At 43.1% G+C, this 24,841-nt stretch overlaps 1 protein-coding gene across 3 annotated transcripts in view; it reads left to right on the top strand.

Annotated features, from left to right (window-relative positions):
• klhl13 (kelch-like family member 13) overlaps nt 1-17,309 on the top strand; it is a 35,703-nt gene extending 18,394 nt beyond the window's left edge. For 2 of the 3 annotated variants that reach the window (XM_069671887.1, XM_069671879.1), the window contains 6 exons: nt 3,396-3,537; nt 4,946-5,078; nt 6,436-6,632; nt 7,226-8,021; nt 10,713-10,826; nt 16,254-17,309. In XM_069671887.1, coding sequence (XP_069527988.1) covers nt 3,396-3,537; nt 4,946-5,078; nt 6,436-6,632; nt 7,226-8,021; nt 10,713-10,826; nt 16,254-16,741 — 1,870 coding nt within the window. In that variant the 3' untranslated portion in view covers nt 16,742-17,309. Of the gene's footprint in view, nt 1-3,395; nt 3,538-4,945; nt 5,079-6,435; nt 6,633-7,225; nt 8,022-10,712; nt 10,827-16,253 lie in introns of those variants that run through there. The other variant, XM_069671893.1, reaches the window with a different exon arrangement.
• The last annotated feature ends 7,532 nt before the right edge of the window (nt 17,310-24,841 follow it).

The following is a 24,841-nucleotide window of genomic DNA, read 5'->3' as shown; positions in this document are numbered from 1 at the left end:
AAAACACTAGTTTAACATTAAATCTGCTTTCAAAGAGAAAAAGTATTTAGCTTCCTTCTTTCTCAGTATCATATTTAAAACACTACTGATCTTTCCACAATCATCAAATTAATGACGAATTACTGTGAATGTTTCTCTAATCTGATGTGTCATGCTGTGCTGCCTATAATGAATACAAAAGCAGAGCAGCTTTTATGTAACAGATGAACAAACCATTATACCTGATTGCTCTTAAAATAGACGTGCGTTTAGAAGGATTAAAGGTCTGTAACTGTTGCATAAAGTCTCCTTCTAGTTCAAACATGAACGCTAAGGTTCACTGAAGCATGTCTTTTCATCTATAAGAAGAATTATTGATAAGCTTGATCGAGATCAGGTGAACTGTAGTTATAATGTTGATGTAGGTGAGAAATATTTTTCACAGGAGCTGCTCAGCATTGAGGAGATTCTTTAGGTCTGTATGATTGGCATGTTTTTTCTCCTGCACCTGAACGTTACATAACACGGTCGCATTTATCATATTTTAGTGTTGCTGTCTTCATGAGTGAGGATGAGAGAAGTGTAGTAAGTTTTGAGTGTGAGATAAATACCCCAAATCTGCCGCACAAGTTGATGTAAGTGGTTTGAACAGTAGCCTGTCAAACATTTTTAAGAGCATCTAAAAAGCTTTGTTTTATTCAGAAATATTGACTAACGTCCCCTCAGAGCATCGGGGACATTTATTTACCAATGGTAAAACCACTCTGCTAACCACAGGAGGAAAAAAAAATCAAATGCTCATCCACGCATGGGGCTTAGAGTTGCTTAATTATATAAATATTCCACCCAAAAACCATTAGTCTCTTACATCTGACAAGCACTGCCTGCTCATGGGCCTGTTTGAAGACACAAATTTACTGCTGTGCTGAGCCAGACATTTTTGTAAAAGAATATTTCATCAAAAGCAGGCCAATCTTCATCTGTAAAACGGCAGGCTTTCAAGTCTCACATGCCACATTCATTGACTATCCTGTCATCTCTGTATATTGCATTGAAAGTGGTTGTAATGCTTTAAAGCTCAGCTTTTATAAAGTGCCGATTTTGTGTGAGCTGTTGTGTTGCGTAGCCCTTCTGTGTGAGCATCACCTCGTGCTAAAAACAGAGCAGGTTAAGGCACTTTCTTTTGCACAAACCACCTCTATTATTCTCAGTTAAGAGTCTTTCTGTTTGGTGTTAACTTCATCTTCCTTTAAAAGACCTTTTTTTAGACCTGCTGTAAGACGTGTTGTTTCTCTGTCTTTTGTTCAACTAATTACACTCAACACCAAGGTCAGCGTTTTTTTACAGAGGCATCAATCTCACTTTTCAAAGAAGGTAAACAGGAGCAGGGCAGTGCAATCAACACCGTTCGAAAAGAGATGACAAACGCCTCGCTGATTTGTGTTGATTCACAGATATATTTTTTTACCCAAATGAGTCTCATTCTCTAATGTCAGTTTTGTCAGCACGAAACGTACCAACATCCCCAGAGTATTCCCCTTGGGGCTCTGACTCACAATTGCCATCTTTCCACGTTGGCTCTCTGTGGAGCAGTTAAGGACTTTGCATTAGATTTGAATCACACTGTCCTAGAGCACAGCAACATCACAAGAGTTGGACGACACGGATGAGAAACACTTATATCATGTTCCCACAGAGCAGATTGTTTCCTTAGGCTGTAACAGACTCGGCAGACTTCTGTTAAACTGTACAATCCCTTGATTATAAATCAATTACACATTTTGAAACAAAACCTTCCTTTACTTCAGACATCATTAGTAATGTTTTGTCTCGTATGTTTATTTTGTCTTTCTCCCAGAGTGCTGAAAACGGAGATAATGTCTGCACACGTACTGGGGTTTCATCTTTTAGTCACAGTTTTCTCTGAATCTAAGGATCTTTTCACTGCTGCAAATAGTTTAATGTCATCTAATGTCCTCATTTAATAAGCCCGATGATGCATCATGTATTCGGGCGGTTTATAGAATCCACACTCATTAGTGGCCTGCTTGAGCCAAAACGCTCCATGTGAAAAGACAGCATTATGGACTGTAAATAATTTGCCTCCACAAGAATTTCAGCATTCACCCAATGCAAAAAATACCCTAATAAAGCACTTGGATTCTGTCATTTGGTCTTCGTTGCCTATTTTGGAAACACTTTGGTCTGATGATTCTGTGTTTTGGTCCCAAAGCCTTGCTGAGGCCCCCTAGAGGCCACGTCGTGCATTGGATTGCATGGAGTGATTAAAAAGTAAAAATGTAAAGCTGGTCTTTTGTCTGGTGCTAAAGAAATGGCGATTTTATTCATCCAAGGAGCATGAATTTGTCCAATGATTTTATTTTGAAGAAACTGACTCTTAAAGAAAGCAGGATGAGATTTTTTGTTAAACACCACTTCAGCATGTACAGGACAAAATCAGCAAAGAGATAAGAGGTACGGCTTTGTCCACAGGGGGCGCCACAATCAACACAAACTGAAAGTTCCTCACAGCAGCTTTAACAGCGTCTCATTCACATACAAACATGTACTCATTAATGGTGGCACATCGCCATGCAAGGTGCCAGCCGGACCATTAGGAGGAATTTGGAGTCCACTATCTTACGCAAGGACACTTTGACTGATTAGTACACGATCCACTGTTCCTCTTGAGCCAGTGTTGTCCATGTGGAATTGATAAATGCGCACCAAAGTAAAGGTCAAGGTCTCTCTTAAATACCAAGACTCATTCTGTGGGTACAATGAATACCAGCATCAGACGTTGTGGAAATCCAGCAGATAATCTTTGATCTGATGGTAGCCAAAATTGTGAAATGAATAGACAAACGGAGTAATATCAGCATCCTCAGCCTGCTGGCGTTGCAGCAGATCGGGTCTGAGTTATCAGATTGATCACTTGCCTGATAAGAGTCACATTCATTACTGAAGTTATGGAGTAAATTGCCTGCCGCTATTGTTGGCAGCTAATTTATCCCCTGCTCCTGTTACCAAAACGTAACAGATGTCTCCGGGAATGGCTCAGATGTTATGTGCCTTTTTCTTTAAGTAAAGCCTTGTTTTTTTTTTATTGGGGCTGTAAGAAAATCAAATCTAGAGACCACTAAAGACATTTAAGATCTCTGAGTGGCCTTTATAGAAGAGGAGATGGGGTCTTACCCTGAAGGCTCCCTCGGATGCCGTGGTCACTCTCCCTAACACAATATTTCCAGCTGTTCCAGGCGTGCAGGCAGTTCTGCTCCCACCACCCAATGTGTCCTTAACTAGTGTCACTTTGAAAACGTCTCTGTCCTACTTTCCGTAAACTAAAATTAGATGGAAGTTCATGTTTTTGCCACCATTTGTGAAGTAAAAAAACCTCTTTGCCTTCTCCCTAACAGATCCCTCGTGGAGGACGACGACGCTCACATGAAAGTGGCTCTGGGCTATGGTGATATGGGCATCTCTGCTCACCTTCAGGCATCAAAGACAGGAAACACTCGATTCTTCACAAGCAACACACACAGCTCAGTCGTTCTCCAGGTGAGAGCACAAACATGTAGCTGCAGTGTCTCATGACGACATGAATTCTGGGTCAAATATGATAATAATTCTCCCCTTACTGCTCCTTTAGAGATCCTGTGAATAATGTGGGCTGTATAGGTCTTCCATATAAAAAGTGCTGACTGCACAGTGGCGAGACTGATTCAGACTCCTTACCATCACTTTTTAAAAGAGATAAAGCTCTATCTAAGTTAATCTACGCCTACTACAAGACTACAAACTGTCCTTATTGAATTCCTTTGCCGTTTAAAAACCCTCAATGCAGCAAAAATATAGCTTATAGCATGTATTACACGAAACAGTTTAATAACTCAGATAATATTCTGATTATTAACTTAAAGCTCTTGGGATATGTTTCTGTATGATTTGATAAGAAGAGTGAGCTCATAAGAATATTTTGAAACTCTGTTAATCAACTATTTAATAAGATCTGAAGTGACCTACATTCCTCCCTCACCTGTCTCACCTGTATGGATGTTTAACATAAGTTATGGATTTCAGTAAACGCAGACAGATGCCGTATTACAGCATCGACAGAAGTTGTCTGGCTGGGTGTTGGCATGGGGCTGTTTGCTGCTGCCATAGCAATGGCTGGCCTTCATCAGCAGCTCTCATTGAAAATGAATGGATGTTGGCTGCTTTGTCTGCACATTAATCTTCTGGTGTCAGAGCACAGTAAGGGAATAATAATGATATTCCCAGGCCATCTGATCTGATCACCCTGCAGCCACAGTTAGTTAGAAGACTTAGCTGGTACATGTGGAAGCAACCCACCTAAAACTCTCCCATTGATGCGAGTTATTGCAGCGTGTTAATACCACGTATTGCATGTTTTCTTGCTTTAATACCGTTGTTATGACCTGCTTAATGATAGGACCGAGATGAGGATGGGTTTAACTTCATTAAAACATCATAAGGTGTAGTCGTCTATGAAATCAGGTGTGCAGAGAAGTCTTAAGAATGTGGTGTGAGTTCACTTTGTTTGCATGTGGACAGGATTTCTTTGTTGTAGAGCACATGCCTCCATGCTGCACAAGACCCTACTTTGTTGCCCTGCCAAGAGGGGACAATACACTGTAGCTGTAGCTCTGTACATGTAATCCTGTTCCTGTTGCATGCAAGAACACAAGCAGGCCTCAATCAGTCAGACAGCACAAGTAGACAACAAGGCCATCACACACAGTTTTGAGTGCATGAGCTCACAGCTGAAAGACTGTGGCTAAACAGTATCTCCATGGGTCCATACTGGAACATAGAAGTTTGTGATTCTTTCCCCAAGTTTAAACACAGCAGGCTGCGACGGATTTGTTAATGTTATTGTCTATTTGCAAAGTTCGGGTCACCTAAGCCTCCTCAGTAATCTCTCACCTTTCTGTTCCCTGCTCAGGGATTTGACCAGCTGAGGATAGAAGGTTTACTATGTGACGTCACACTGGTGGCTGGGGACGGCGACGAAGCTTTCCCTGTACACCGCGCCATGATGGCCTCCTCCTCCGACTATTTCAAAGCCATGTTCACAGGTGGGTCGAAAAACAAGCCTCGCGGTGACCAGAACATCTGCGCAACAGTGGGTTTGCAGTTTTACTTGCACCAGTCATGTACTGTGTGGGATGTGCTTCCTGTTGCTATGACACATGCAGTGATCACCTTATATCTTCTTCTCTCCAGCAATTTAATCTCTAATAAAGCACTTTTTATTCATGCAGATCCACACAGTCACAGTTATGTCAGTGTCACTTTGCCTCCCAAGAAATTACTTATATTGACCTTGTGCCCACATCACAACAGTACCTTCTTCTATTTGCACTGTATGCAGAGGTGGACAAACCTTGAGTACATTTATTTAAATACCTACAGTGTGTGTTAAAGGAGCAGTATATAGACTTTAAGCAGGTTCTAGTCTTATAGTCTTTTCAGAACGCAAAAAGGTAATTAAACTAACAACGCAGCTTTAACAAACCAGGTTTTATATGACTATAACATGTTGAACCCAGGGAAACACTGGTGTTGGTAATAAAGGAACTTACTGCTTTGATTGAACCCATTTCAATGAACATGTTACATTTTATGACTAGAGATTGCTTAGTTATTTAGTACCTAGTTGTTTGCATTACAAAGTGCATAGTCTTGGATCCCATCAGCTATAGTCTGACGACGATATAGCCTCTGTGGACACGCTGAACATGCCGTGTGTGTAGCTTATTATGAAGGTAAATCATCGTCAGATCACGCTGATGGGAGCCGGGATGTCATTACGGCGCATTACGTCCCGCCTGCTTTTGCTCTGTGTGCTGTTTTTCCTGTTTTTTAACCGCAGCCTGCTGATACGTGATTGGTCAATATTACTCGGACACTATACATCCCTGAAATCCACGTCCCTGTCTACTGATTCTACATTTCTACGTAGAATCTGTAAATAGAGATTACAAGCGCATAATGAGCAATGAAAGTAAGGTTTGATTTGGTAAATAAAGGTTGAAATATAGATGACGGTGCTGCCCTGACAACACAAGAAGAGCTTGTTAAAGTAGGTGTGAGGGGACACTACTTAGAGCATTAGTGATAGCTGTCTGAGCATAGATGCTGAGCAATGAGATTCTCCCTAAGACCTTCAATCCTTACTCTGACCTTTAAGTGCTTTGACACTGAAAACATATGATTGACATCAATATAATGGCAAATGCAACTAAATAAAATGCTGCGTTTCTTCTTATTGAATTTGTTCTGTGACGTAGCTTTAATTTTCCAACGTTATTCCAACCTTTAAAACATCAAATAGTCCCAGCCCACCGCCCTGTCCCTCAGACAAGATTATGAAGGAGTTAAACCACTTGTGAGCGTCTGCTTTTTCTCATCCTCTGCCGTCTCCCCATGCAGGTGGAATGAAGGAACAGGACTTAATGTGCATCAAGCTTCACGGAGTAAACCGAATAGGCCTGAAGAAGATCATTGACTTTATCTACACTGCAAAATTATCGCTCAACATGGAGAATCTGCAAGACACACTTGAAGCGGCCAGCTTCTTACAAATCCTCCCTGTGCTGGACTTCTGCAAAGTTTTTCTTATATCTGGGGTAAGGAGGCAGACACTATACAGAACACAGATTTCCCTTCAGTCTTCACTAGTCGGAGGTTTTTCCTTGAACACATTAAGGCCATTGGCTAAATAACTGGATATCAGGACTTTCAAGTAATTTTTTTCTGTAAAAGGTTCATTTGTTTTTGTTTTGTTTTATTCGGACTAAAACTGAATAGCTTTTAATAACTGTCGGCAACAGAGACCAGTCAGTCAATAAAGAATAGAGCTGTGAGCTAAGGTGATCACCTAGTACTCCACCTTTTAATAATATAAAAGATTTAGAAATAAAAAGAAGAATACATTTCAGTCGTCCTAAACTATGTTTTGGTGTGTTGAGAATGTATGAGCTTGTTTTTTTAACTTTCAAATAAACTGCTTACAGGTTACTGAATGTTCTAGGAAGCAGATTAGGACAGGAATTGTAATTTCAGCATCCTTCAATGCTAAATCACTGACATTTTCAAATTAAACTGTCTGAAGAGGAGAGTTTCTCTGTTCAAGTTGGGAAGATCAAATTGTTCACGTCCTGATAAGATGTCAGTCTTAATTGCAGCTGCCCAAGATTTAGATTTTCCTTCTTCTCTGCAGGTTTCTCTTGACAACTGCGTAGAAGTGGGCCGCATTGCCAACACGTATAACCTCACAGAGGTGGACAAATATGTCAACAACTTCATCCTGAAGAACTTCCCCTCACTGCTGGGCACGGGAGAGTTTGTCAAGCTTCCATTTGAACGGTTAGCTTTTGTACTGTCCAGCAACAGCTTGAAACACTGCACTGAGTTGGACTTGTTCAAGGCCGCGTGCCGCTGGCTACGCTACGAAGACGGTCGAATGGACTTTGCCCCGAAACTCATGAAGAACATCCGCTTCCCCCTCATGAACCCACAGGAGCTCATCAATCACGTGCAGACGGTGGACTTTATGCGCACGGACAACACGTGTGTCAACCTTCTCCTGGAAGCTAGCAACTACCAAATGATGCCCTACATGCAGCCAGTTATGCAGTCAGAACGGACAGCCATCCGCTCAGACAGCGCCCACCTGGTCACCCTGGGTGGTGTCCTGCGCCAGCAGCTAGTTGTGAGTAAGGAGCTGCGCCTTTTTGATGAGAAGGCTCATGAGTGGAAGGCGCTGGCACCCATGGATGCACCCCGCTACCAACACGGCATTGCAGTCATCGGCAACTTCCTCTACGTGGTGGGCGGCCAAAGCAACTATGACACCAAAGGCAAGACGGCAGTGGACACGGTGTTCCGGTACGACCCGCGCTACAACAAGTGGATGCAGGTGGCATGCCTTAATGAGAAGCGTACCTTCTTCCACCTCAGTGCACTCAAGGGACACCTCTACGCCGTTGGTGGAAGGAACGCTGCCGGGGAGCTCGGTGAGTTTATTTCCCCGCTTGTTTGTTTTAACTTTCCTTTTAAGCAACAGCACAAGCAGCTGATTAATATTGTATGAGATTATACTCTTAAAAATGAAGGAGCACCAGGAGAAAAACAGTTGGGCTTAATAAGGCTGCAAGCATGCTGACGCTGGTAATCAAGTGTTGTGCCTACACATCATTTGCTGTTTCAACATGTCGCGCTCATAATCTCTGTGTAATTTAATTAAATGTAGAGGGTGCGCACGTTGTCATGAGCACCCTTTACGATCTAATGCAATCAAGTATAGAAGCATTTCAACACAAAGTCCTTTGTAATGTTCACTGTTCGGTGTCAGGAATCATTGAGTTGATCATTTATTTGATCATATCGCACAGTCCAATATAAAAAGCTGCAGCCTTTAGTATTGCTGTCGAGTGGATCACTTTACTGAACTCTACCGGGCTGAAAGAGAGGATTAAGTTTAAGGCTTGTATCAATCATCTTCATAATGTAAGCATCAATCCATCCCCCCGCTAGAAGCACTTCAACAACCTGAGATATTTATACCCTTTGAGCGTAGTTTCCTCCTTGATGCCGAATAACCAATCTGGAATTTCTCCACCCGTATCTGCGGACCACAGAGAGGTGCCACCCAGTACTTAAACTCAGCTCTGCGAGTGCAGCACAGAGAGAGAGAGAGAGGCCACAGTGTGAGCAGTCTCCTCTTCTGGGTTATAATTAGACCAAAGAACACGGCCCCGGTTCACTGCCTGTCTACACAACTCCCCTTTTTCCTGCTTTACGTTCCACTGCCCTTCCCCTGCATGTGGCCGAGCCTTGATGTTTGCGTGGATGTGCTCGGCCTCTGCATTATGTTTGTTTACTTCGGGGAGGTCATACGGGCGTGGTTTTATTGTTACATGTGAAATGCAAGGATTATAAAGGAAAAGCTTAACAACGTCAAGGCGGATATTTGGTGGAAGAAGCTTTTGATATTTACTGGGATTGATTTTGCTCACATGGCCGGACTCTGTTCTCCCTTTATGCCTTGTTTTTTTTTAATTGTGAAAGGTGATATTTTGGAACCAAATGATGAGATTGAAAGACCCATTTTTACACCTGATCAATACCATTTTTCATTTTGTAAATTCAAATGTCAACAGCAGAATTATATATTTAATGTGAAAGGAAGAAATAACATCTTTATAAGAGACTTTTAAGCTTTTATTTTTGGAACCTGCTCTACAGAAGCAGAAATGTTCAGGTCAGTAAAGGTGATTCTTGTTTCTTTTTTGGTTTGCAGCTCTTTCAAACACACAAAAAATGGGGTCTTCAAAAAACTGAGCAGAATTTTTTATTCTTCTGTCCTTCCCTGTTAATAATTTGAGATTACTGCGACCAATCACACTGTCTTTTGATCCCATTATGGGGCCTTGTCCCTCATGTTGCGAACCACTGCTCCGGGTCAGCGAAGTATGCTAAACAGTGATTATCACCAGATGTCACCAGCTGCCTGCTTGACCCTTGGAGCGTTCAGTTTTTCTGAACAACATCCAGGGAGGGAAATTTGTGCTAATTAGGAATGTGACCTATCCAGGTGATCATAAGAACATCAGAGAGAACAGTTTTATTTATTCTAATGGTTGCACCTGTAAGGGAAGATATCAGCCTCAGGTCTCTGTGGGTAAATAAACACCAAAAGATTTTCAATATTGAGCCTTCTTTTTTTGTTCTGCATTCATGAAATTCAACATTGAGTTTTTTAGTTCTGCTCAGTGCAGCCATTGTCTTATAAAATGTCCTCACTGCTTCTGCTGAGCGCCTGCTGGAGATTGTGCTCAGCTCAAGGTCACTTTGATGATAGTTGTCGAGCAAGCAGAGTACGGTTCTCACTCATTTTCCCCGCAGAGATTTCCCGAGCCGGCCCACTCTCCCTTTGTGGGCTTAATGCTGTATTTAATCATTTTTTCCAAGTCATTGATTAAACCATTTATTTAAACCGAAGCCTTTAAAAAGTGTCCAATCTTATTCTTGCTATTCAGCTGAGACCGCCTATTGTGTTTAATCACCGTTAATCAGTTCAGCGTCGACTTTTTCCATCGGCTGCAAACTGAAAACTAGATACTATGTGCTTTATCTGCACCCCTGTTGGTGACATGAAAAAGTACAGTAAATCCTTATCCTGTTATGCAGATGAGACTTCCCTTATCTGGAACTGTAACTAATCTATGGCCCGTGATGCTTTGCTTGGTTTGCGCTCCTTATGTTTGAAGATAACGTTTGATAAAAAGGCCAAAAAGCGCAATGCAAGCCCTCCTGCTGTAATCTTATATTATCCCACTCCATCATGTATTACATCTTTAAGATGCATACGTCTCGATCGCTCCTGCTGGTCGTCCAGCATGTCGCATCTCTTTTCACCTCTGAGCATCTCTTCTGAATCCCGGCGACCTTATTCCGGTTTTCCTCAGATTTTGCAGAAGCACCCTTGGGCTCCTTAAGATAAAGGATCTTACAATCTCCCTATTTCCTGTGCAGTCAGTGCTGGTGGGGTTTTCGGGGATGTGTACTCTGTATTTAAATCCGTGTTTTAGCTCCCACGCTGAGACCCTCCAAGGCCTCATTTGCTGCTGTTTGTCCTCCTTAGTTGTGTCTTGACCTACTTTCTACTAATACGTTCTTTTTTTTTTCCCATCTTTTTCTTCAAGCTACTGTGGAGTGCTACAACCCACGGACAAATGAATGGACATATGTTGCCAAAATGAATGAGCCGCATTACGGCCATGCTGGGACAGTGTACGGTGGTTATATGTATATTTCAGGTGAGTACGTTCAACTGTAAATAAAGACGTGTGTGTGATGTTGTGTGAGATAAAAACAGATTTCATGTCTTGCAATGAAATTAACCACAATGCATTGTGATTTCCAATTAGAGATGCGTTCCCTTCCCAAGCATGTCACGGCAGCAAACGACGTGAAATGTATTCTGCGCTCACCTCATGTGATACCTTTCCTCAAAAACCCAGCGGCATGTATTATACATCGCCGTGAGTCATAGAGAGAGGGCTGTGTGTTTCTTCATGATCTAAGGAAACAATCAAACACTGATTGTGATTGACACTTCAGCAGACAACAGTGTAAGTCAGGACACCATAGTAAAACACACGTCTGTGTTATTAATATGAGTAGCATGAATTAGTCATTCAGATTTATGACAAATAGTACACACAGTACTTTGTTGTTTCAGTGTGCTAATGCCGGATGTGTAGCGTTTGAAGTTAATTTAAAAGGGTGTGTTTTACAAATCATTCCTCACACGTCTCCGCTGAACACACACATGATGTAAGATAAAGTCTGTGAGGCCTCAGAGCTGCAGTCAAAGGGTGCTAGACACCGACATTGTGCCTATAGGCTGCGACTGCTCGCTCCTTAGGTGTCACCTCAGTACTTGTTCACTTCATAGGATCGAAAACAAATCCCGCGTTATGGAGATGAGCCCTAGTTTTTCTCAGTGTGACTAATCCAGAGCAGCGCTACAAGGGAGGAGAGGGGGAGTTTGGGGGGGTGTGGAGAGGTGGAAGGGAAATTGGGAAGGAGGGAGCAAAGTGGAGGAGTGAAGCCCGTGTAGGAGGTGCAACACTGAGGAGCCTGTGTTAATCCCTCCCTGGCTGTCGGTTCTTTCATCGTTCTACAACATGTACATGTAAATAGCCTCCGTAAACATGAAACAAGGAGATCAGAGCAGATTGTTTTCTACAGTTTGGAAACAGGTGAAGAAGAAATAAAAGGGTAAAAAGGGAGATTATTGTCAGTAATAAAGTAAACCAATGCAGTATTATATCGACGAGCAAATTAAAGAGGTGGTTTATGGGTAATGGGGATAGATTTATGTCTTTTGCTCAGGTGAATTAACATACATTAGCATTAACATTGTTGCGCTATAATACTCTACTTACAAACAGCAGTGGTATTGGGCTTACACTAAGCTTACAATGTGAGGTGCTGACGAACATACACACTGTTTAATCAGATACACGCCCTGATCTTAATTACTGTGCACACAACCAGTGCTTTCAATGTCATAATCCACAGGTCTCATTGTACCTGCAAATGTTTTATTATAATATATTTCTGCATATAACACTTAACTTACCTTATTAGTTAAACATTAAATTGTTCTGGTTTTTCACAGTAAATTGCACAACACACACGCGATGCATTTGCCTGTTTTTCTCGGGTCGTCTTGTTTTTTCAACACAAAGTGCTGCTAGAATTCTCTTTGTGTGCATGCATGTGAGAAACTCAACAGTGCATGCGGCCCCCTTTTTTTAATTTGATTTCCTATTAACGAGCTGTAACTCTTTGGAAACAGGCCAGCAATTAACAACCAACTTCATACATGATTACTATCGTTGTTTATATCAACAAAAAGCTCAACTTTTCAGAACAGTTTTAATTAGTCAGTATTTCCCTTGGCAAGGGAAGGAACTGGGGCATATTTGGGACCACATGGACCATATGATTTGGCAAGCCTAATATTACAGTGGAGTGGAGATGAAAGACACATTTTCACTTTTTAAAATAAATAAACTGAAATGATGAATAACAAAATAGTCGGGGACTCAGCTAATCTGCTGGTAGCCAGCTGTTCCTCTCTTCGCCTGAGGCTGGACTCTTCAGTACAGAGTATTTACTGCTCACCCTTTTTGATATTTTAATGGATTCCTTTTGTGTTGGTTTCATGTTTCGCAGATGCCCTCAAAAGCACCAAATAGCATAATACAAAATGTCACAATGTCATGCTTTGCACCTGCAGCAGCTAGAACTACATGTGGAAGGAAGAGAACATGTGCGTGTTACAGGATTATGCTAGTCTAGCAGTTTTCTGTTAAAAGGTCATGTGAAAGCTGTCTGTAATAGGCCGCAGTGCTTTTAATGTAGAAGGTAATGGTTAATGCAAAAGGCACAGGTAACAGAGCATTACCCGTTTAAGGAATTTAGCTGCACCGAGGCTCCACTATAGCGCCCACGGTCTCGGGGGTTAGAGTCTCGCTGTGCAAGGTGACCCATGCTGAAGTGCAGTTCTGTGTCCGTCTGTCACAGCAGATCAGGTCACTTTCTCCGGCTGTGCCGCGGCGCTGTCTGAAGACATTCTGTCAGCTGGATGAACCTGACAAATCCACTCAGCCCACAGACCATCACAGCTCAAGTGGTGTGGCAGAGTTCAGACATGAGTACTGAACCAGCACAGAGCCGCCCTGCTTCAGGTTCTCACATGAGAGTTTAATATCTGCGTGGAGATCCTGAGAATGCGCAATTCAGACCATTTTTTACTGAGTCATCGTCAACAAGGACACTGTGCACAACTCTGAGTAATTTACACGTAGGTGTCAGGACTGCAGACGGTCTCATCACCGACAGGTGTTGAACATTTCCAATTATTTTGTAGTAATTCGTTGTCGTTATAGCCGGACTGTCACAGGGTTTTTCAGGCTGATATTTTGGAGTCCTTTACATTTTTCTTTTTTTGTCTGCTCTCTTGTGGACAAACTAAATCTTCTACATTTTTACTGCTATTTTTTAATGTCAGTTATTGGACAACAATTCCACTGAAATTAATAAATATCTGCAATTAGCTTTTATAGTCCTACATCGCTGCTCATTTTTAAAATGCTAAGTCAGCTGACAAAGTTTTTATTGACATTATTTACACAAACATGAAACTGAAAAGAAGAAATTACTTTAGTTTATGATCTCCAATCTCTGTGTCTTCATCTCCCCCTTAGTCATAGACATTAGGGTAGCAATATTAATTAATATTAGTATTAATATATAAAAGTATATTATTAATATTTAAATGAACTGCGCTCCCTCAGGGAGAGAGAGAGAGAGAGAGTGCGCATGCATATGGACAGCGCGGACGGACGCGGCACAAAAAGTGGCCATTTGCGCATGAGACATGTTCAGCTGTATACATTTCAGTTTAAGTGCACGAACTGAACTGTAGACTGCAGTCCTTGTTTACAGTGACAGACAGAGTGATGGCTGAGTCATATACACGACACCTCCGCAGGTTGAAAGTGCAACAGTTATTCATATCGTATATTAATTTTTGGACAAAATTATTGTTAGTTATCTACAGAAATGACTGAATTGTCCCTACCATCCCTACCTAATTCTACGCTCTTAGTTGGATCTGCTAAACGTGACTTATGTGTGAGCGTCCCTGCAGTAATCACCAGGTTTCCTTTGTAGACGACACAAATAGACCTTTTGTCTTGTTCTTCTCCTTGAATCTTTCCCCCTGGCCATTTACAGTGCAAGATTCATGACTCTAGGTTCAAAGTCACAAGTGATTTACAGATAATTTCACACTTGTGAAGAGTGTTACACAACTGCATTACAACAGATCATTAGACATACATGTATTTGCAGGAAAGTGTTAATTATTTTCTGTTGACATGGCCTCATAAAAATGTTAATTAATTAGGATAGGAAGGGGTGACATGTGATGTCTGCAGGCAATACCCCGCTTCATGACTGGAATAAAAAATGCAGTATTTAATAGATGTCAGTGATGACACAAAATGACAATAATCAAAGTGTCTCAACTTAAAATCTTGAGTTCACTATAGAAGCTAGATGTCTGGAGTGTTGAATGGGTGCTCATACAGAGGGCTGATGTGATCGTAAGATCCCCAGACTTAAATACAAAAGGCCGTATGATGAACTTGATGTTACAATTTGAGGAGTGTGTTTTTGGTCTGTGGAGAAACTCTGCTTACTGAATATATCTCACCTGAATCGGGACGGTAAAGCACAGATCTTCTAAAGAGAGATGAGGAGCCAAGACTGCTTCAGTTACATTCACAATCCAAACAGAGCTCACTGTAGAATATTGATCCGTATGTTCCCATCATCCTACAGAAAATTCTATAATCCTCACAGTAGTTTGGTTGTGTCTTCAGTAAACATCATCTAACGCCTGTGCTTAAGTTTTTATAATGATGGGGTATTTTAAGGATGCGCTAAACCCCACTTTTCCCGCCTCACCTCTGTCTATTCTCCATCTTTCTTTGCGTCCCACATGTGGCGGATTAAACCAGCCAAGCAGGTCGCTGCTTTACAACAGGACTGAACAGGAGGGTGTATTTGTGTGGCATATGTAGCAGACAATACAAACAATAACCCAGCCCGTCCTGTGCCGTCTAAGGAAGGGCAAATGCTTTTAGCCTGTCTCTCTGGATTGGCTCAGCTGAGCAGAACCTTGTCTGACTAATGGCTCTGATTAGACATTAGGATAGTGGGATACTGATCAGACATTATTGTATCAGGGAAAGGCCAAAGCCCTTGAACTGAATCAGAATAGCAGCAGGGCCTCTTGAGAGGAATTATAAGGACCTAACGCACTGTTCCCTTGTCTGGATTTTAATAGCAGACTTGCCCCATGGACTACTTGGACAAAGAAAAGGGAGAGTCGGGCTATCTGTGGATTTGATCAGTTAAGGAGGTGCAGCATCACAGATCTGAGTCATGGCAGCTGAATAGACGGCTTAGGCCTGCACAATAAAGCCAGCACACGATCACTGGGCAGCAGCAAAAGAGGGATTCTGCCTCTATTCGCCATGCTCCGCAAATCTTCACTGCATTTGCTCCTAGTCACTCCGCCTGCGGGGGGGAGGGGTGGGCTGGCTTCCACCCAAATGCATGCTGGGATTGTGTTCCTCTTTATTTTAAGCCTTCCCTGTAGACATGTCCTGTTTTTTTTTTTTTCTTTCCCTCCCCACTTTCCCTCGGCTTTTTGTGTCCCGGCGTCTACACTCTGTTTGTGCGCGTTTTGTAATGTTGTTCGTCTTTGTGCTTTGACTGCTCATCACCAGCAATATTTCCCGCTGCAGAAAAGACGGCGAACAAACGAGGATGTCGCTTTAAAGTTTGTCAAAATACAGTTCACTCTGTGTATCGGATGTTGACTTTGAGTTAACGTTTGAGAAATGGGGAACGAGGAGAGGTGAGATTTGAAAATGCACAGCCTTTATCCTGATTCTTATTCTTCACCAAGCTACTGAGACAAATGTGACCGTCCGTGTGTTTTGGCTGCTCGACCACACGGCCTAAATAAATGAAAATGTAGGTTGGCATGGTCCAATGAGTCACCGATCTGTCTGATCTGTCTGCAAAGCTGTTTTCCTCCCCCAAATGATCAGTGATGAGGCTAATTTGCGCTCTGTGTTGTCTTTTCGCTACAGGGGGAATCACTCATGACACCTTTCAGAAGGAGCTGATGTGCTTTGACCCCGATGCGGATAAATGGACTCAGAAAGCGCCCATGACGACGGTGCGCGGCCTCCACTGCATGTGCACGGTGGGCGACCGGCTGTACGTGATCGGGGGCAATCACTTCAGAGGCACGAGCGACTACGACGACGTGCTGAGCTGCGAATACTACTCCCCCGCCCTCGACTTATGGACACCTATCGCTGCCATGCTGCGAGGCCAGAGCGACGTGGGCGTGGCCGTGTTTGAGAATAAGATCTACGTGGTGGGCGGTTACTCGTGGAACAATCGCTGCATGGTGGAAATAGTACAGAAGTACGACCCCGAGAAAGACGAATGGCACAAAGTGTTTGACTTGCCCGAGTCGCTGGGCGGGATCCGAGCCTGCACACTCACAGTTTTCCCCCCTGAGGATATCTCGGGCTCGCCCTCCAGAGAGTCGCCCCTCTCAGCACCTTGATGAGGAAAGGGGGGGAGCCGTATTCTGCTCATACCCCCGTAACCCGTCACCCACCCGACCCCCTCAACAAACACTCCTTATAGACATTGTTTGCACTTCCTCCTCGGACTACATCTGTACTGCACCCCTAAGTTCCCCCCCAACCCCCCTCCCCTAAAGCTGTGCAGTACCCCCTCCCTAAGTGATTAAACCTACGTACCGATACGGTTTGGCAACCTAATTACACGTTAATGTTGCATACTCGGTATATATTTTGGCAGGAAATACCTTGACTTGAAAAGTGACTTTGCAAATCAACTTTTCTACCTGATGTCTACAAAGTTTTTCTTATGTCTCGTTTCTTTAGACCTTGAGATGTTCACTACCACACTGACTCTCTCTTCTAGTCTATGCCAGGTTAGATGCAGGTGACCCCGCAGAGAGCAGACGTAGGGACGGACGAGCTCCAAAACACAGCCGGTTTTTAAACTCAGGGGTTGGCCAAGGCCCCATCTACGTCTCTCTCTTACAGTTTCAGTTCTTTTCCTGCTATTGCTATGAAACTGTTAACGAAATGGTGTTTTCTAAATTTAATAAACATGATTTTGAAAGTAAGTAAATATGTTGTCATCTTTACCGACTGCAGCAGACTGGTCAAAACATCTTAAACACGCACATACTGTATAATTCATGTAAAGCTTTGTGTGGTTTTAAATGTATTTTTGTTATATATATTTTTGGTTTTTAATGCATGGTTAGTAGACCGCTTGGTTTCGGTCTACTGTGCAGTGCAGAAAGACGCTGTAGGTGGTCTTGTTGAAGGTTTGGGTGGAGCCGTCTGATTCTGGTGCATGATGTGCGGCCTTTAGTCATCAGAGTGATCTTGTGTGTTAAACTATCAAACTTCCCGTTGTAACCAGAAACGGTAAGTTCTTTTCATTCTTTATGTGTGGTTAAAGGGAGGGTATTATGCTAATTTCAAGCTTCATATTTCACTCTGTGATACCTGTGGAGTAGCTTAGCATCATTTATAGTTACATCATTTTTCTCACACTGGTGCTCTGTGCAGGCCCTCATACAGCCTCTGCCTGAAACGACTCAAGTCAGCTCTGTCCCTTTAAGAATCCCCACCCCTACAGGTCAGCTTTCTTCTGATTGGCCAGCTTTCTGAAGCCTGCCGAGGGGCAGAACTCTGTATTTGAGGCACGCCTCCTACCCTGTCGCTGTGTTACAGATTTGTCGACAAAGAATAAACTTCACTGTTTCGATTTGAAATGAATGTCTGCTGCACTTGTCCTTTGGAAAAGTGAACACTGATGTCTTTCCTTCACAGCCAAAGAAACACTTTCTCCAAGACATTCTTAACCAAACAGTGTGGGCGTGTCCTTGAACTGTGCCAGGTGCAGGAAGTGCTGCTGTGTCTCGGGCCCATGCCCAAATATAGAGTTCCTCCACTGTGACATCACAAAGTCTGTCTGAATCCTGGCGTTCACAGCAGCCTGCAGACTGAGTCTATTTTAGCAGGGGATTACTCCAACATGCATTTACCTACAGATTTGAAACTTCACCCACGTTTAGTCTGGACATCCAACATTGTAACATTATAGATATGTGTTAAAATGTGAAACAGCATAATACCCCCTCTTTAAAAATTGGCGTCCTCAGTGCTCACAGGTGTGCTCATGTCATCTACATTATGCTGCTGACCAGTGTCCACTTCCAGGCCGTCTCCTCTCCTCTTGGCATCAGGACAGAAGGGACTGTCGCCCACAATCTGCCCACCTGCTCCGGGACCATTAAGGCCTTAATAGCAGCATATGGTGTCCGAGACGTCTGCTTCACGCTGCTACCAGGAACAAAAGGTTTGTGTAACCATCAGGTGAGTTTGGTCCACATCTTTAAATCCTCATTATATTCTCATTATATCCAGTTAATGAGATTCTGCAGAGGGGCTGTGATTTCCAATTGTAATGTCTGTTCCTGTGTTGTTCAGAGCAACAACATCTCAGCTGAAGTGCTGCACTTAAAGCAGGTTATTCTACATACCGGTTTCAGGTTTAGGTTTGGTGACTTTCAGTGATACATTTTAGCTTTTTAAACGTGTTACATTTCCCTTCTTCCCTCCAAACTGTCTCCTTCCCATGTTGTCCTATCTTTTATATTTGGAGAGTGTTATTTTTAGTGATTTGTGAAGCTTTGTCACATTGTTTTGAGAACTGCCATGTTAATACCTGTGACATTTCACAGGCTCTATTTTTTTCGCAGGAGCTTATTGTTAAATCCTTTTGATGGAGCCGTTCGCTTTATTCTTCTCAATTTAAAAATAACCAGTTTGTAATCCTTTAATAAAAACACTAAATGAAGAGAGGAGCAGGAACAGACTCCACCGCTGACAACGGCATACATGACAGAACATTTCATCCACATTACACTGTTAACCCTTTATACTCTGTATCACCTGCATCTGAAGGCATTCGTACGAGTCAGAGAAGAGTCACCTCTCAAACCCACAACTACAAGAGCAACTCTACCTGAATATAAGATGAGTGGACGAGACAGTGAGGCCAGTGAATGACTGATAATGTGTTGGCTGTTGACCACTTAACCGACTTTAAAAGGCAGCTAAACCTGCATTGTTTAAGTATCAATATTAACTAAAACTAGCTTAAATTTATTTGATCTATCTAGCTCAAATATTTGACTATACACAGATCAGCCATAACATTATGACCACTAACACGTGAAGGGATTCAGTGGGTGGGACATGTTGGGCAGCAAGTGAACATTTTTTCCTGGAAGTTGATGTGTTGGAAGCAGGAAAAATGGGCAAGCGTAAGAGTGTTGGCGTCTTTGACAAGGGCCAAATTGTGATGGCTAGACGACTGGGTCAGGGCATCTCCAACTGCAGCTCTTGTACCTACCAAAAGTGGTCCAAGGAAGGAAAACCGGCGAACCAACAACCAACGGCCAAGGCTCATTGATGCACATGTGGAGCAAAGGCTGGCTCGTGTGGTCCAATCCAACAGAAGAGCTGCTGTAGCTCAAACTGCTGAAACATTTGTGAATGCTGCTTGTGAGAGAAAGGTGTCAGAACACAGAGCGTCACAGTTTGTTGTGTGTGGGACCGGTCAGGCTGCCCATGCTGACCCCTGTGCAGTTCAAGGTGTTGACTTGGCCTCCAAATTCCCCAGATCTCAATCCAATCGAGCACCTGTGCGATGTGCTGGACAAACAGGTTCAATCCATGGAGGCCCCACGCCGCAACTAACAGAACTTACTGCTGACGTCTTGGTGCCAGATACGTCAGCACACCTTCAGAGGTCTAGTGCCCCGACGGGTCAGGGCTGATCTGGCAGCAAAAGGGCCTCCTACACAATATTAGGCCGGTGGTCATAATGTTATGGCTGATATTAGTGAGATGATCTATCTCTTTAAAGTATTAGACCAACGTAGGCTGACTTGCAAATCAATGCAGGACTGCGTTATGAGAGTTTTAGCCAACCTAGCGAGTAGCGCGGACTGCGTAACATTGACATTTGTACGGATAATTATGTCTCCCAGAGGATGAATCCTCATGACTCGGCTGTCCTTGACTTAACCTCCAATGCCACCATGAGGACAAGGGTAGGGACGCTTGGACAGGTGGGAGCTGGTGATCAAACCACCAACCTTCCTATTGAAATAGGACTGACTCTACCGCTGAGCCACAGCCGCCCCGTGGCCCATCAACAAAGATGGTGAACGTGGTGAGTAATATTCCTCAACACACTCCCATCATCTGTGTAAGCATGTAAGCATTTGGCTTAAAGCAGCACTGTGCATAATTACAGCCTCGCGCAGCTGTTAGCACAGCTGTACAGCCTCAGTCTTCTTATATACAATTTACATAAAGTACCTGAATTTATCATGTTTTAATTCAACTTATTTCCCCCCCAAAATTTCCATCTAAAATATACAGTCTATCCTAATTGATTTTGTTTAATGGATTTGAGTGACACTTACAAGAGAGATCATTTATTTGAGTGAGCGGAGCCCTTTAAGGAAAGACTTGAAATTACACACAAATAAAAGCCCGATCTCAGCATATGTCCAATCTCCGTGCCGATGCAGGACATGGTGTTCCAGCTCTAGAGTAATTCCTGCCTCGTGGTTGCATTTGTATCTTTATGCAAGGCAATGTCAATATTGCATGATGCAGGGCTTTGTGTATCCTGAAGACGTAGGGCTTGGATATTTAATGAACAATGTGTCCTCAGTGCTAAAGCAAAGAGAACTGGAGCAAGAAATTACATGCGTTCACCCCTCCTCCTCCTCCTCCTCCTCCTCTCCTCCCTCCTCCCCCTCCCCTCTGCTCCACTACCTGTGTTTCTCAGTGGATTTCATCACCACTGGAGGCACGTTCGCTTGATACATGAAGCAGATAAAAGTGGGTGCGTGTGGATTACGGCCTCACACATGAACGCGGCGCACATTTGTGTCTCCAGACGGCTCCTCCTCTCATCTCATCCCCGCCAGAAAATGACCCAGATTCTCCCGGCTGCTGGGTGTGTTTACATACACGGCACACTGATGACATTGTCAGTCAGAAAGCATCGCTCTCAGCCGCTCTAACTGTAACTAAAGCTCCAATCCACCTCCCATCATGATGAAATACTCCGCAGAGCCGCACATCCCTGCTGTGCTCTGACTGCATGCTTCATGGTGTTAATGGCTATTGATCCTCCCGGGTGGCAGGCGGCCAAGATATCCTGATGTTACTCCTGCTACATATTTTTATTTTCGCGCTGAATCACAAGCTGCCCTCCGTTATTAGACTCCACAAAGGTTTCGGGTGTCAGAAAAGGTTTATATCTCTCTCCTCTCCCGCCTCATGCATATTCAGAAAAGGTCAAGTCCTTGGTCTCCCTCTCGCGCTCCCTCTCCCCCGTGACTGTGTCCTGGATAATCTGTCCCTGATTCATCTCTTGTTCATGTGCGTGTTCCTGCCCCAGCTGTACTGCTTTTTTATTATTATTATTATTATAGCAGAAGTGGGAGGGGTGATTTGGGTTTGTTTTGCTCAACATCTGGCCATGTATTAGGCCTACATTTTAATTTATGCGCCAGTTGTCTCATATCTAAATCAATACCCTCATACTGTTCTGGTGCTCCCAAATCTCTGCTGGACAGAAAGCTCACCATTATTTCTCAAGTTCATTCCCCTGGCCTAAAAACAAGACAGGAAATCAATCAAACAATCAATTTATATTTATATACATTGCCAGATCTCAAGACATCTTTCGTATAGAGCTGGTCTAGACCTACATTGATCCACCAATGAGCAAGCACTTGGCAGCGGTAGCAAGAAAGAACTTCCTTTAAAGGAGCAGTTCTCCCCTGGCAAAAGCCACTGTCAGTCAAAGCTGGTGTTCTCTGTAATCCATAGAAGCAATGTTATTTGAAATTGGCGCCGTTGCTGTGAGAAAGTTGTACAAACAGCTCGTGGTTTCGCCCGTTCAACATTCCTACAACACCCAGCGTGCATTGCGCCTCTCCCTCTGAAAGGAACGGCCCAGCGAGAGATGCTAGAATGAAATACGACCATTTTCGCTGCAGGCAACGGCTCAGAGCGGGACAGAATCTGAAATACGACGAGAGTATATCGGTGGATTATCTAAAAAATCTTCAGGTCTGCGGCCTACATTTCGAACCTGACGATTTTGAATGAGACATGACATTGCAGGCGGGCGTCCTAGATTAAGGAAGTGTAGATGGCGTCCTCCGAAGGCACAGAGCCAAATTGCGTTTTTCCTACCATAATGGTATTAGCTCCCCATAATAGCATGATAGGACTGAGGTTAAAAATCTGGCCCGTGCAGAAACTCGAGCATAACCAGACTCATTGCAAGCCATCTGCCTTGACGCTACTCTCTTTCTTAAATTCGAAAGTTACCAATTGAAGTTTGTGGTATTGTTGCGGTGTTGTTGATGAAGTTTTCTGACTTTTCCATGTTTGTTTATTTATTACGTTTCCTCCTAGACTTCAAAAGGGATTGGAGACTCTCTGATGGACTGACAGCCTGTCCGAAGTGTCTCTCTACCTTCAACCCAATGCATGCTGGGATATGCTTCAATGCCCCCTTGACAACGAAGAGGGAAAAAAAGAAGCAGGTGAGGAATATAAATCGGGCCGCGGGGAGGTACAGACGGAACGATGCAGCTCGTGCGCTGAGGGCTTTAAACAGTGAGATTCTCCTCTGAGGCCACAGAGAGCATGTTACTTTATAAAGCGCGTTAACTGAGCTGACTTCAGATCAGCCGAGAGGAGCGAGCAAGTGGAACAGAGCAGTGCTCGAGGGAAACTGCTTCACCTCACAGGGTTAAACACAGCTCAAGCTGCATGTCCCTTTAGGTTTCCTGAAGTCTTAAAGATTGAGCTGAAGGCACCTGAGCAGGAACTGAAGCCTTTTACAAACCAAAGCAGCCACAAATATACAGAATAAAGAGTACATACAAAGCACATATTCATTAAAAAAACGGTCTTTATATTATCATATTAGATTATTTGATAACACAACAAAAAAAGCCTAAATGTATGTATATAAATGATTTTAGATTGGTGTTTTTCTGTTACAAAGATGCACATTTCAGGGTCATTTTAAAGAGGGGGTATTATGCTGTTTCACATTTTAACACATATATATAATGTTACAATGTTGGATGTCCAGACTAAACGTGGGTGAAGTTCCAAATCTGTAGGTCAAAGTATGTTGGAGTAATCCCCAGGCTTCTCAGCTCAGTCTGCAGGCTGCTGTGAACGCCAGGTTTCACACGGGTTTTTCTACACACTGCACTTTGTGACGTCACAAAGCGTAGCCTCAGCAGGCTTCGGAGAGCTGGCCAACCAGAATAAAGTGGGCTTGTAGGGGCGGGGTTTCTTAAAGGGACAGCAATGACGGAGTCGTTTCAGGCAGAGGCTGTATGAGGGCCTGCACAGAGCACCAGTGTGAGAAAAATTATGTTACTGTAAATGATGCTAAGCTACTCCATAGCTCCTTCACAGAGCAAAATACGAAGCTTGAAATTAGCATAATACCCCCCCTTTAATTAAAACATCACTATTTGCAAATCAAATGGCTGAACAATCACACGATGATCCAACCTTTAAAAAATGTACTATTTGAAGTATCATCATGTTCTCCACCTGCTCAAAACTTTAAAATATTTATGTTGTGTGGTTCCTTTGAAAGGTTTGTTTTTGCTCTTAATTCATGTGGTGATTAATGTTTTTAAAAACACTGACTTATTTATTTTAAGACTGCAAATCTCCACAGAGATCCTTAATCTGTTTAACATTTTTTTAATCAGTGCACAACAAATAATGGTAATTTTTTTTTATGCAAAACAAACCAAACACAAGAAGATAAATAAGATGTTTTATTAGAGTGCACTCCTCTACTGTGACTAAAATATGATCATTATAATGTGATAGACTGGTTTTTAACTTCACCAGGAAATGCTTTTTACACCTCTAACCAGAGCGCTTCACACGTCCACATCCCTCCACTGGACACTGGAGTGGATTTTTTATGTCCCCTGATGAAAAGCAAAATGTCATGACTCCTGGCCTGTGACGCCCAGAGGGATGAAAGAGCAGCCAAACGTTTGTGTGTGTTTGTTTGTGTGTATGTGACAGTGCCGATGCCCGAGTGATTGATAACTCTCCTCTCAGAGCTCAGTTTCAACCTCCTCAGCTCTGTCCTGTATAATGCCAGGTTGCCATGGTTACCCTTGCTCTTCATACAAGGAAATGGAAGAGGAGAAAAAAGGGAAAAAGATTTCTCTCGTCCTCTCCTTTTTTATGAAACGCTCTCGTCGAGTTATCCCGGGGAGTTGAGAGGAGAGCGCTGACCTGCCTGTCGAGCGCCGGAGGAAAAATGTTGTAAACTGTGACGGAAAGCAAACATTTATCAGCCTCTTCAAACACAAACCTTTACCCCCTCCTGTGATGCAGAAATGTGGCCGAGCTGATTACAACAGCAAACTCATTTTCATCCCCATTAGAGCAACTAATTTCCATTTCCACTACATTATCACTGAGAGCACGCCAGAGGTGGCTTTCATGTCTGCAGTGCTCTTTGC

Source organism: Semicossyphus pulcher, unplaced genomic scaffold (genome assembly GCF_022749685.1).
Source record: "Semicossyphus pulcher isolate SPU_LCO1_2020_fin unplaced genomic scaffold, fSemPul1.0.p SCAF_10, whole genome shotgun sequence".
In the NCBI taxonomy this organism is placed as follows: Eukaryota; Metazoa; Chordata; class Actinopteri; order Labriformes; family Labridae; genus Semicossyphus; species Semicossyphus pulcher.
This window is presented reverse-complemented; position numbering and strand designations above follow the sequence as displayed.